The following is a 13,799-nucleotide window of genomic DNA, read 5'->3' as shown; positions in this document are numbered from 1 at the left end:
TCAGATATGAGGGGTCCTCCAGGCCACTGGATGTCATATGGTCACCCGTGTGCTGAACATGCTGTGTGGATCCCAAATTCTGTGTGGTCACCGACTATCAAATGCTGCTGCTGGACAAGGAGGAGGTATTACGCTCACAGACACAAAGAAGGCCTTTTCTCATTTTTTACACATTCCCTTACAATTGTTATAATTTTGAAATTTTCTTGGAATTATGGAATATACATACACAGGGTTCCCACAGGTCCTTGAAAAGTTTGAGAATCTGAATTTTTTTTTTTTCAAGGCCCTGGGAAGTTTTTGAAAATAAACAAACATAGATACAGGTCCTTGAAAGTGCTTGAATTTACTTTGTGCAAGAAGTTTTCTGGAAAAAATTCCATATTATTCCCTCCGGTCCACTAATGTGTTATTTCGCCAACACTTTGTGGCCTATGCATACTAGCTTGCTTGATTTATGTTAGTTAGTTAGTTATATTTGCATTACATTAAGTGTTTCCTGCGTGAGGTACTTTGTGTTGTACGTTGCCATGATGTTCCGGCACACACGAAACTACTACGATGGTACCTTAATGTTTCACAGATGTAAACCCATAAGATCGTATTTACGAGCTGAATGGACATAAACACCACCACAATGTCGTATATGAGTGGGGAGCTCGGGATTTTCTTTAAGCCCCGATCTGTACGTTTTTTAAAGAAATGACTTTATTCATCATTAAATTGATCAAAAGTGACAGTAAAAATGTTTATAATGTTTATAATTTAAATTAAATGCTATTCTTTTAAAGTTTCATCAAAAAAGTTCTGAAAAAATTATATCACTGTTTCCACAAAAAAAGATAAATAAATATAATAAAATAAGCAGAACAACCGTTTCAACATTGATAATAAAAATAAATGTTTCTTGAACAGCAAATCAGCATATTAGAATGATTTCTGAAGGATCATGTGACACTGAAGACTGGAGTAATGATGCTGAAAATTCAGCTTTGCATCACAGGAATAAATTACACTTTTATTTTGCATTTTTGCAAAATACCAAAAGTAAAACAAAATACAGAATGAGGAAAAAAGAAAGTAAGAGGCAGAAGGGGGAAGTATTATCTGCTGGTTGTGTGAAACTGAATGAGTACAAGCACATGAGAGCGAATAGCGTGTTAGCTGTGTGTAGTTTGTCATCATGACACGTGCAGGAGTGCGGTACATCAGCAGGCTCCCTGAGCTCACTTTTCGCCGTGGCAGCCAAGACACGCAGCATTTCACAGGGACAATCAATATATGGCCCACACTTGCAAAGAATATATGCTGTGCACCGTGGTCGATAAAGAATTTTCCGTCCCCCCATAGCTCACGCTGTATGTCGAAGCCTCTGTTATCAGCCAGAGGGCAGCACTGTAATAAATCTCCAGTCATCTATTAGTGGCCTGACAGAGCAGTGGTGAATGATTCTCTGCTGAAGGAGGATCAAGAGACAGATTCTCTCCTGGCTATGCCAGATCTTTAATGCTCTGAGCAATTTGTTTACTTGCTGTACTTATAAGATGTTTTTTATGTTTACAGTTTTTTGAGTAGTAGTAGCAGCATGTTTATGGAAAGATTCCTAGATGTTACTACTGAGGACTTGCTTTACTTAACCACGAGACCCTCAGCTACCATACACTTGCCTAGAGCTCTCATTATTTTTTATTACTATGTATATTACCCAATATTTAAACAGATGATAATCAAATGAAACAAAAAAAGTTTAGATAAAGTGAAGCAACATTAACAAATTATAAAGGCATGTTTGATAAAAACAGTGTTGTCTTTTTCCACAAATACTTGAAAATTGCTATCATCATGAATTCATTAAACAAAAACAATGAGCATGTCAAAGCAACTACATTTTGTGATCATAATGATTACAATATATTGAAAATTTGGCAGTTTTGTATGTTGATTTAGAGTTGGCGTCATCTGAAGTCCTCGCAGGGGTTGGCATCATCTCTTCACAGGTGTTGGGTCATCTGAAATCATCGTAAGAGGCTGGATCCAAACTGGAGCTGGCACAATCTTTAGTTAGCATCCCGAAGTAGAAACAGAAAAGCAAATGGAGATGAATTATCATAGCTGCTGTTCATAACATTTCAAGCAAGGATATGAGATGCATTATGTGAATGCTTGGCTAAAGAGATGTGTCTTTAATCTAGATTTAAACTGGGAGAGAGTGTCTGAGCCCCGAAAATTATCGGAAACGCTATTCCAGAGTATAGGAGATAAAAGTGAAAATGCTCTACCTGATAATCTCTGATAGAAGATTGGTTAAATACACAGGAGCTAAACCATTTAGGGACTCATAAGTAGCAATATTTTGTAATCGATACAGAACTTAATAGGTAATCAGTGTAGAGATGATAAAATTGGGGTTATATGATCATATTTTCTTGACTTGATAAGAAGCAGCTGCATTTTGGACTAACTGTATGACTAATTTACTGTATGGGGAAACAAAAAGTACCTCAGCTTTGCTTAAAATTTTTAATACAAGATGTTACAAAATGGTGTAGGTAAATACTAGCTATTGTTGTATGTGTGTATGTGTGTGTACTTAACCATATTTTGGGGACAAAGTTGTACACCGAATTAAGCTAAATCTAACACAACCTTTTTTTTAGGAATGTCCTTATTCGTAAAAACAATTTAAAGTTTTTTATTAACGGTACAATTTTTTTGTTTATGGTGTGGGTTAGGTTATAGTATTTATAACTAGCTATAAAAGTGAAAATGCTCTACCTCCTTTAGTGGACTTTGCTATCCTAGGTACTACCAAAAATCCAGAGTTTTGTGACCTTAAAGAGCATGATAGAAGATTGGTTAAATACACAGGAACTAAACCATTTAGGGACTCATAAGTAGCAATATTTTGTAATCGATACAGAACTTAATAGGTAATCAGTGTAGAGATGATAAAATTGGGGTTATATGATCATATTTTCTTGACCTGATAAGAAGCAGCTGCATTTTGGACTAACTGGAGCTTGTTTATTGAGACTGCAGGGCAACCACCTTGTAGTGCATTATTGCCATAGGTCCATATTGACATGATAGCATGACGTAGTTGCTGCAGATTTTTCGGCTGCACATCCATGATGCAAATCTCTCGTTCCACCACATCCCAAAGGTGCTCTATTGGATTGAGATCTGGTGACTGTGAAGGCAGTTTGAGTATAGTGAACTCACTGTCATGTTCAAGAAACCAGTTTGAGATGATTTGAGCTTTGTGACATGGTGTATTATCCTGCTGGAAGATGGATACACTGTGGTCATAAAAGGATGGACATGGTTAGCAACAGTAATCAGGTAGGTTGTGGCACTAGACTTTGGTACTTTGGGCCCAACGTGTGCAAAGATATATCCTCCACACCATTACAGCACCACCACCAGCCTGAACCATTGATACAAGCCAGGATGGATTAGGCAATGTTTTCCCAATCTTATATTGTCCAATTTTGTGGAGCCTGTGTGAATTGTAGCCTTAGTTTCCTGCTCTTAGCTGACAGGAGTGGCACACAGTGTGGCCTTCTGCTGCTGTAGACCATCTGGTTCAAGTTTCGATGTGTGCATTCAGAGATGCTTATCTGAATACCTCAGTTGTAACGGGTGATTATATAAATTACTGTTGCCTTTCTATCTGCTCGAACCAGTCTGGGCATTCACCACTGGCATCAACAAGGCATTTTTTTTTTGCCCACAGAACTGCCACTCACTGGATATTTTCTCTTTTTCGGACTATTCTCTGTAAACTCTAGAGATGGTTAAAAATAACAGAGGGCCTAAAACAGACCCTTGTGGCACTCCATACTTTACTGGTGTGAAATTACATAATTCCCAATTTATATAAATAAAATGGTAATGTTCAGGCAGGTAGGATATAAACCACTTTAATGCCTTTAATTTTATAATCAATCTAAGAGTATCTCATGATCTGTAGTGTTGAACACAGCACTAAAGGTGATGATACAACTTTTTGAGCAATGTTGCTGGGCAATTTTGGGGGTGGGGGGGAATCAGAAGATGCTGAATCAGAAGATGCTGTCAAAGGTTGTACATTTTATAATTGTATTTCTGATGCTTTTATCAGTCAAGAAATTCATTATTACTAAACTGTGATGGAATATTCAGTTCAGGTGATATCTGTTTATTTGTTAATCTAGCCACTGTACTAAATAAAACCTTGGATTGTTTTGGTTATTTTCTTTGAGTTTGCAGAGATGCTCGGCCCTTGCAGCTTTTAGATCCTTTTTATAATACAATGTTGTCTTTTTATGAAATTTACTGTATGGGGAAACAAAAACTACCTCAGCTTTGCTTTAAATTTTTAATACAAGATGTTACAAAATGGTGTAGGTAAATACTAGCTATTGATGTATGTGTGTATGTGTGTGTACTTAACCATATTCTGGGGACAAATTTGTACACCGAAGTAAGCTAAATCTGATACAACCTTTTTTTGGGAATGTCCTTATTCGTAAAAACGGTATAAAAACAATTTAAAGTTTTTTATTAACGGTACAATTTTTTTGTTTATGGTGTGGGTTAGGTTATAGTATTTATAATTGGCTATATATAAAACGTTTTAATTTTATAAAAAAATGCAAAAGGTTTTCTGTTAAGGTATGGGTTATTTTATAGTATTTTTAACTAGCTGTGTGCTATAATATATGACAAGCTCTTTAGCACTGTATGTTGTTCTATTTAATTCAGATCACTCTCAAGTACAGGTCAAGAAAATAATCAGCTTATAGGCTGGTGCTAATATAACAAGTAATGATATGAATCAAATTTCACTCACTTCATGTATTTAGTATTTGGAAAATATCACAGTTATGTCAGTGTTATTAATTAGTTTGGACTGTCAGTTAAACCAGATTACTGTGTCTGAAATTGAATGTGGACTGTGTCTTGAGAGCAAATTCATGGTTGGCAATAACAACAAAAGCACACTAGCACAGACTCGAGAGAATGCACGTTCAGAGAGTTTGGTTTTAACTCCATGAGGGTTGAATGTGTGCTGGAAACATGATTCTGGGAAGGTAAGCAAGGTCATATTGACAGTCAGAGTTACCCAGATCTTACACTGAATTCCCCAGTGTTAAGCTCTCTTCCTCCTTCTCCTCTCTTTTTGCCACCATCTATTTCACATGCCAATAGTGAGTGAATTGCGTATTCTGGCTATAAATATTTATCACTGTCCATGAAATTATATTTTGCATTATTTTTCAATATTATTTTATTTGTATTGAAAATATATTTTTGTCCTTATAATGATCTTCAGTGAATTGCTGCCCACTGTGTGTCCACGGTTTGCAGTATGTGTGTTCACTGCTCACTGCTCCTATAGTGTGTGCACTAACTTGGATGGGTTAAATGTCCAAGGACAAATTTCGAGTATGGGTTACCATACTCAATCACTTCACTTATTGAATTTGTGTCTTGCTCAATCTGATTGTCTGTCTGACTTGAATTTCTTCGATTCAAATTAAATATATTAATCATGAGATGAGAGGCAGCCAAATATGTGCTCAATTGTGTCTTTGTTTCTCTTTTATGTGTCCCATTCTCAGATACACCCTCTGCTTCTACAGGGGAACAGGACTGACACCTGCAAATCCAGACTGCTGCGTCGCACCATCAGTGTTCCTGTGGAGACGCAGTTCCCGGAACTCCAATGCCATCTCTCAGTGGACAACAGTGAGTGCACTACTATTGACCTACATGTTTATAACACAGTTAAAAAAAAAACAAAAAAAAACAAAAACTGTCTATCTAGGCTCTCCTATGGAATTTAACCATTTTGTTTGTAGTTTTTTAGTTATGCTCGGGTCTTAAATTATTTCATCCGCTAGAATTAACTATTTGTGCATACAAAAATATATTTTTCAGTAATCTTGAATAACTGAAAAAAATATATATCCTATTGATAAAACCATCATTACTTATTTTATTAATCATAATTATAAGGTATTGGTCCAACTTTCACTTTTTTGTCACAAACTACCTTTGATATATATTTGCAAAGACAAACACATTTGCTGTTTACTGAAGAGAGCAAATATGTACAGTAGGTGTTGTACTTGTTACAGACCATGCTACAGTAGTGACTAAAACTTTTTTTTTTTTCAAAGAAGTTATTCTCGCTACCTTACACTCAGTTACTTGCGGCCTGTCATTTTTATTTAGGCCAGCAGGGGAGGATGTTGGCTGCAATATTCTGTTCTTCTGGCAAAGCATGTTTCTTTCAGTGTTGTGTTCTTACAGTTCTGACTAGCTTTTATACTCATTATGTATTTATTTTGTTGACTTCTTTTTTTACTTGATGTTTGCATACTTCATTTGCTGATGTAGTTTTGTAGAATTAGACTGGTCTACCAATGAATGTTGTATTTGTCCCCATGTACATGATGTTGCAAAATGGGCTCTGCAAATGTACTTTTTAAGTCATCCTTTAAGGGTGTATTGGGTGGTTGAACACTGACTAGTGAGTCGGAACTCACTAGTTAAAAAGGCTTATAGATCGACCAAATCATGTTTGTTTTAACCTGAAAACACTGGAAGTCTATGAGATGTCCTCACATATGTAGTGAAACAAATGTGTCTGTGTGTGTTGTAAACTTTCAGATTGTGGTGTATAGCTATGCTGGACATACAAGTATTTAAATTTAATAATAAGATTTAATAAGACAGCGACACACCTGAGCTTCAAGCAAGTGGACTATTGATTTCAAAGATGAATGCAAATTTTGCAACCTGATAACCAGGCTTTTACAGTTTTTTTTTTTGTTTGTTTTTTTATTTATTTTTTTTATTCACTTTAGTACTATTTTCACAAGTAAGTTGTACATTTTCAAACTCTTAGTACAAAAATCCAAATTGATCAAACTTGTAACACAGCTAGTCATTCTTTTAAAACCTGACTTCATGCTTTCATTCTAGTACATAATTTCATTCTACATAATCACTGTTTCAAAACACAAGATCATTGTGATATTTAATGAGAACATGTGGTTTAATCACCGAAACACAACAGTATGATCTTCTTTCAGTTTAGTATTTTTAACAATCAGTTAATTCAATAGCAAACAATGCAAGATACATGTTTCAAATCACCCTTGTTGCTGAAATAATTACAATAATAACAGATGCCACATTAGAAAATACACTTACATTACCTAAATTACATAATTGGCATAAAATCCATAATGTTTGTAATTTATCTATTATCTAAACGTATCTATTTAGTGTGATATCAAAAGGTGTGATGTTATGAAATGGCCGTGAGGTTTTGTGCTGCCAAAACAGTAAATGTTCTCACTGTGCCATATGACTGAATCTATATTGTAGTTGACCTTTATTAGGGTGAGTTATAGTAATGTGGCAGTATCTACCATGGTAATATGTTCACAGCATGATGTATGCTGATCAATCTGATGCAATACATTCGTTGTACTCTATCCTGCTCTATATTCACAAATCGCAAATCTCTCTGTCACACACACACACACACACGCACACACACAAACGCACACACACACTTTGAACATAGTGGTTATAATCTAAGATAAATCACTTATAATGTAAAAAGAATGCATTACTTTTGGTTATCTGTATCGGAAATTGCGAACAAAATACTATATCTCAATCTGTATCTATAGAAATCTATAGGTGTACCAAATGATTCACTGATTAACCATTAAGATCAGTTGGATTAAATAATAGACAGATCTATTAAACTGAACGAAAAGGAGATGCAAATGAAAAGTTAAGTATAAGCTTTATGAAAGGCAGTTACTGTGAATGAAACATTTATATAGATGAAACACTTATTTTGTCTAGTGAAAAGGATACTTTGTGATTTTGTGTATGGCATTAACAATTGAAAATATGCTGAAATGTTTGAAAAAAGGTGCACTTTTGATGATCTGTTGTGATATTTGTACTAAGAGTTTTGAAAATTTACCAGTTGCTTGTGAAAATTGCACCAAAGCAATAAACTGTAAGGACTCTTGATCACACACAACTACTCATAAGACTCTATTCCAGTATGCCCTGCTTTTAATCACTGTGCTGTTTTTGTTCTGCGTGACGGACATTTAGATTTTAAGACTTTTTAACTTTGTCATTTGTTTTTAAACTCAAAGACTTTCATCTAAATATTATCCTGATCATTTATTTATTTATGTATTTATTTGCTTACATATTTACTTGTGTACTTTTTACTTACTCTCTTACTTACTCGCTTGTTTGCTTGCTTACTTACCACACTTGGTTATGGGGTATGGGGACCACACAGGATATTATATTTAGTGTGATTAATCTATGATCCGATTTATAACTCTATTTTCAGTTTTTGTATGTGTGTGTCTTGTATGCCTCCACCCCATACTGAATAACTGTTTGAAGATAAAAGAGAAACTGAAGTAAATCTCATAGCTCACTTTTGCTCCCCCTGAGAACTATAGCACCTTCTGTTTGATGTCTTGCCCCAGAGGGCGAGAGCAGGAACAACCTCACTAGCTTGATTCATAAACATCCGAACCTTTCCTGGGGGGGTCGAAGAGCAGAAAGCCTGTACTGTACATCAACGCTACAATTTAAAAACAGAGAGCCTTTTAAACAAATCCCTTAAATACCTAATAATAGTAATGTCAACTTCTCTTTGAGTTTCTTAGTGTAATATATTCTCGGTTGGCTAACACAGCTTCTGCTGAATGCTGGGCACTGACATGTCAAAATGCCTTTAAATCATTATTAGTGAATGTAGCTTGTTAACCCCACAGGCAAACATCAAAGTGAGGCATAATTTGTAAAGCTGTTGTCCTATTGCTCATTCAGGTTTATCATGTTTTCAGGATGTTTTGCAAAATAATGCTAAACTAATGGCTCGTTGAAATAGACTGACAGTATGCTGGTCGCTCATGCAGACTAATGTGGCAGTGTGCAGTTTGATATGTAGTATACTGTATATCACAGGGAATTTCAGAATGAGATCATAATGAATGTGAGCACATGCATTATTGCTGTCACCTTTTACAGTGTAGTGTTTGTTGCATGTCTGGTATTCATTACTGATATTAATTCATAAGGTGTCTATAAAAATTTGGCATTTTTATGTTAGTCCATCTGTAAAGAGTATACAGTGTGAGTAAAAATATGCAGGCTTGTGAAAAGTATCGTTACTGATACTGTGTCTTTAAGAAGCATGTGAGAAGTAGGAGCAAAAGAGAGAACGCAACTTACAGGAATAGTCAATCTGCATGCGTACCACAATGCGTTCTTTCTGTCTCTTTCTCTCTCTGTCTCTCTTTCTGGAGCAGTAGACAAACACAGAACAGCAGTTGGGGCACAGAGTGGTTCTCTACGCATAGGGTGAAGGGAGCACCTCTTCTCTCTCTCTCTCTCTCTCTCTCTCTCTCTCTCTCTCTCTCTCTCTCTCTCTCTCTCTGTCTGTCTCTCCTCTCCATCTGTCTCCTTTCAGCACAGTTTTTCAGTTGTTGGACAGCAGTTCAGCACTCTGTGAAGTTATGGAGTCTGAGACGAGCCCTGAGTCGGAGGGTCAGTCCGGTAAGTGCTTAAGGAGAAAAGATGCTCTTGGCACTTGCCTCCTCAGTATTGGTGGACTGGAGATGGATTGTTGGCAGTGTGTTTAAAATGCTCTAAGAGTACATGCATGAGTTTGTATAACTTGTCTCAGCCTTAGACGGCACGCCTACGGACCACCCGCAGTCCGTTCACTGAGCGCCTGATGCATATTGCACAGAAAACTGGAAAACACTTGTAAAGTTTGCCAAATTAGTGGCTTCACAATCTTTGAAACTGTCACAGTCACAGAGTTGTGTTGAAAGTTCTTACCTGAAGTAGCATGTAAATGAGAGATCCTTGAGCTGAACTGTGTGTTCCGCTATGTTTCTAAGTTTATTTTAATGCAACCTGTATTTAATACTGTAAATCAGAAAATCGTAGTCGAATTATCTATCTATTTGTCTGTCTGTCCGTCTGTCCGTCCGTCCGTTCGTCCTTTTCTATGTTGGTCTATTATTGTGGTATAATACATTTAATGTAAACCCAGTGCTAAAATGTAATAAATAAATAAATAAATAAATAAATAAAAACCCTGTTGTGGATGGCATTACATGTCCATCAGCTAGTCTATTCCTGTCTAAGTGGGTGTTTTTTTTTTTGGACCAAAATAAGCTGCAATGTGAAGCAGACTTAAGTCAAAAGTTTGCCTATGACTAAACTAGATGCTTGTCTGTCTTTCCAAAAGTCCAAAGATTTACTGAAGATATTTATGTAGTTCAAGCAGGTAGCATAAGGCTATTATTTTGCTTTTTCTGTCTTTCTCTGTCCGTCTGCACTAGGCTTTATAGTTATATTTTCTGATTTTACTTTATTGTATAATGTTTCTTGAAGGAGTGAATGTGTGAGTTGTGGGTGACTGGAGTGTGCTGTGCAAACTTGATTATGTTAGAGCGTGTAAGGGAGTTTCACATTTTAAAGGAATTGTGTTTCTCTGAATTGTGTGTCTCTTGTGGCATTAGTTTGTGGAGAGAAGGATAGAGTAGATGTGTCTGTGTGTGGGAGAGAGAGAGAGAGTGAGTGAGCGGGACGGGACGGGAGGCTGACTTATGCACACAAATAAATCTCTCTTTCTTTCTCCTCTCCCTCACATTCTTGGTCTTCTTTTCCACTCACACATTTCAGTTTCACTTGTCGGAGCTCTCTAAAACCTAATGATTAAATTATTATTTGAGTATTTTTCCATTGTCTGTATGCACAGAGAGTATGGTGCAGGTCTGATCAGCAGAGAAGGAGCTCTGGAAGAATGTGGTTAGCTGAATGAGTCAACTGCCAAAGTATTTCAGGGAAACAGGACGTTCAGGATCCAACTGGGTCGATACGCTGGACAGAGAGAGATGGAGATATTGCAAAGAAAGCTAGCAACCTGAGCATTGAAGAAAGCGTGGGCTGAAACGTTTGCTCTCTGGTCTGTTTTTAACACGCTGCACATTTTTCACCTTTTTTCACATGCATAAGTAAAATTAAAGATACATTCTTGATAGATCTTTTTTGGTCTGATTGCATTTTTTTCAGTGTGTGGGCAATTTTGGCTACTTAAAGAAACCTAGCAAGAAAGGCAAAGTAAGTCCTGCCAAGGGAACCCAAATCCATGACACAGTAGTTGAGCCCAACATCTGTCTTAAACACAGGCCAAACCTCAAAATATCCCAGAATAGCCCCAAATAACACAGTACAACTGCCCTGCCCCGGCAGAGTAGATGCCCTCCCATAATCCTCTGTCATGGAAATGTATCACTACCCATGTGATTTGAGATTGCTAAACACTTATACAGAGACTAATTCATAGACAGAATTTTTTGATGTACCCATAATCAGTTAGTGTCATGAAGAACGTTTCTTTTGAATGTGTAATTTAACAGCCGAATGAAGGAATTAAAAGCTTTAGGATCCAATGAAGGTCTGGCGTTTCGCATCATAATAGGATGAGAGATGCACTTATAGTTATAGATAAATCAATTTATATAAGCGGAGCAAAAACAGCTCTGAATGCTCATATCTGTGTATCTAAACCAATTACAGAAGTTAAAGAAAGAAAACATTTTATGAAAACGGGGCTGAATTCTTTCTTGGCATTTGGTGTATCTTGTGTTATCTGCTGCAGAGATGAAGTGGAGGACTATCTCTAATGTAGTGAGCATTCAGACGAGAGGATGAGAGAGTAATTAAAGATAAGAGAGAGCGTGCGACAAGGGCGATGAAAGGGATAGACATCATTTGGATACTTTTCTCCCCTGCCACTCCAGGGAATGTAATCTGTTATTTCACTAGTGTATGTTAGCAGGGTGCTAATTTCATGCTTTACCATCTGATTCTTAACCTACAGGGGCTTATTTAATCCTTGTGTTGTTTTAAAGTTTAGAGATTCCTATATTCCTTTGAAGCATGATGAAAAGCCCCTAAAACCCCCTTAACTGTGGTAAAATCACTGTAATGATAGGCCTCTTGTGGCTTATTGCTTTTAAAGAATGGGAATGACTGCAATAAAGATACCAAATGATCAGGATTAAGAAACTATTTCTGCTAGATCTGAGCCTTAAAAATGACTTTTGTTGGTGTCCTAATGTTTACAGTTTGATTCAGTCATTACGTCAGTTTACAGTTATTATATATTTTGTATTTAATAAAACCAGATGTTATCACATTTACACATTTTTAAGTTACCTGACCAAAAATATGTAAATATATTAATACAAATAATAATAAAAATAAGCTGTTGTAAATCAATTCAGCATATTGGTGAATTTCGCTAATGTGTGGTCACAGTTGTCCATAAAAAGTGTGGTAACATCTAAATTTATTGGTCAGTGTGTGTTCATTTATTTGAAATGTAAATCTTTTGTAACATTATAAATGTCTTTACTATCAATCTTAATCAATTTAATACGTCCTTGCTGTTTTTTGTTTTTTTTTGTTCTGACCCCAATATATCATTGTGGGAAGATTTTGAAATAAGAAATCACCTGATTTCCTAGTTCTCAGTGGTTCATATTGTGGTTCTATCATCTAAACGTACAGTGTTTCACTGATTCCATTGCTATTGCTCTTTGATCACACTGTAAAGCCCGGGACACACCAAGCCAACGGCAAAGAACTAGCGGCGACAAAATCTGACTGTGTTGTCGCCTCTTGTTGGCTGCATCTCGGCCAAAAAGCTGCTCTTCAACATGCGACTAGACTAGAGCCAACGGTGTGGAACACACAGAAAAACTAAGCTGACTGATGCTCAAAAACGGCCTGACATTGCCTGATCGGCTTAGTGTGTCCCAGCCTTAAGGAAGGTTTGTCTGAAATTAAGCAGTCTTGGCTCCACAGCGGTTGTCAGGAAGTTGCTGAGCAAATGCCATAGTGAAATTATCTGCTTAGGACTGTAATTAAACAATTAAACCCAATTAGCTTCTCTGTGCAAAATCAACTCAGTGAGTGTTTGGGTTATGTATAGATCAGACCCCAAGAAATCACTTAATGAGGGCAGTTTGCTTTCCTGTGTTGATGCATGTCTGTTAAAAACAGGCGTTTGAGCTTAAATATTGAGGAGCTTACACCTTTAGTTATCACAGTCATCACAGTCACACACTATTAATCATCACATCCAGATTTGCTACTTGCTAGTGAGCTGTAGGTATTGTTAGTGGGAGCAACATTCTTATTCTAGAAGGCAGTTGATTGGATAAACCTGTGAGTGCAGGATGAGTCATCAATATTTAGCATGTTTTCTTTAAAGAGAAAGACAAAATGTTTAATGGAAATATCTTATGTGTTACATTACAGAGTACGCTAGCTTCAAAGCTAATGAAAGTGGAGTAATTGCAACAAAACTGCAACGTCATGGGGTCTTTAAAGCATTTTGGGAGAGAGTAGAGAGAGAAAGTCATTTCTTGTGAGGAAGAACACCGAATCCCTGGCCCTCATTGAGATGGAAATAGGTCTGTTTGTCGTCCTACTTCACTCTTCCTTTTCTTTGAGTAGAGGAGAGGAGAGAGCAAGTGGAGCAGGAGAGGGAGGGAGTGTGGGGGATTACTACAGTTTTTCACGAAGTGATAAACAAGAGAATCTCTCAGTCATTCTCTCTGAGTCACTTCTGGCCTCTGGGAACTGCATACATGTCTGCTTTGACTGGAGGGGACTCTCTAATTATTAGACCAAAGACAAAAGAGTGTGTGTATGCACACTACCATCTT

General features: G+C 36.7%; 1 protein-coding gene across 3 annotated transcripts in view; it reads left to right on the top strand.

The window, feature by feature from the left end:
* Positions 1-13,799, top strand: part of LOC127512366 (disabled homolog 2-interacting protein-like) — a 142,166-nt gene that overhangs the window by 16,670 nt on the left and 111,697 nt on the right. The window contains exons 2-3 of one of the 3 annotated variants that reach the window (XM_051893195.1): positions 5-125; positions 5,607-5,733. In XM_051893195.1, coding sequence (XP_051749155.1) covers positions 102-125; positions 5,607-5,733 — 151 coding nt within the window. In that variant the 5' untranslated portion in view covers positions 5-101. Of the gene's footprint in view, positions 1-4; positions 126-5,606; positions 5,734-9,392; positions 9,604-13,799 lie in introns of those variants that run through there. The other 2 variants (XM_051893196.1, XM_051893198.1) reach the window with 2 other exon arrangements.

The sequence above is a fragment of the Ctenopharyngodon idella genome, chromosome 5 (assembly GCF_019924925.1).
Source record: "Ctenopharyngodon idella isolate HZGC_01 chromosome 5, HZGC01, whole genome shotgun sequence".
Classification (NCBI taxonomy): Eukaryota; Metazoa; Chordata; class Actinopteri; order Cypriniformes; family Xenocyprididae; genus Ctenopharyngodon; species Ctenopharyngodon idella.
Note: the sequence above shows the minus strand (reverse complement) of the source record. Positions and strands in the feature narration are given on the sequence as shown.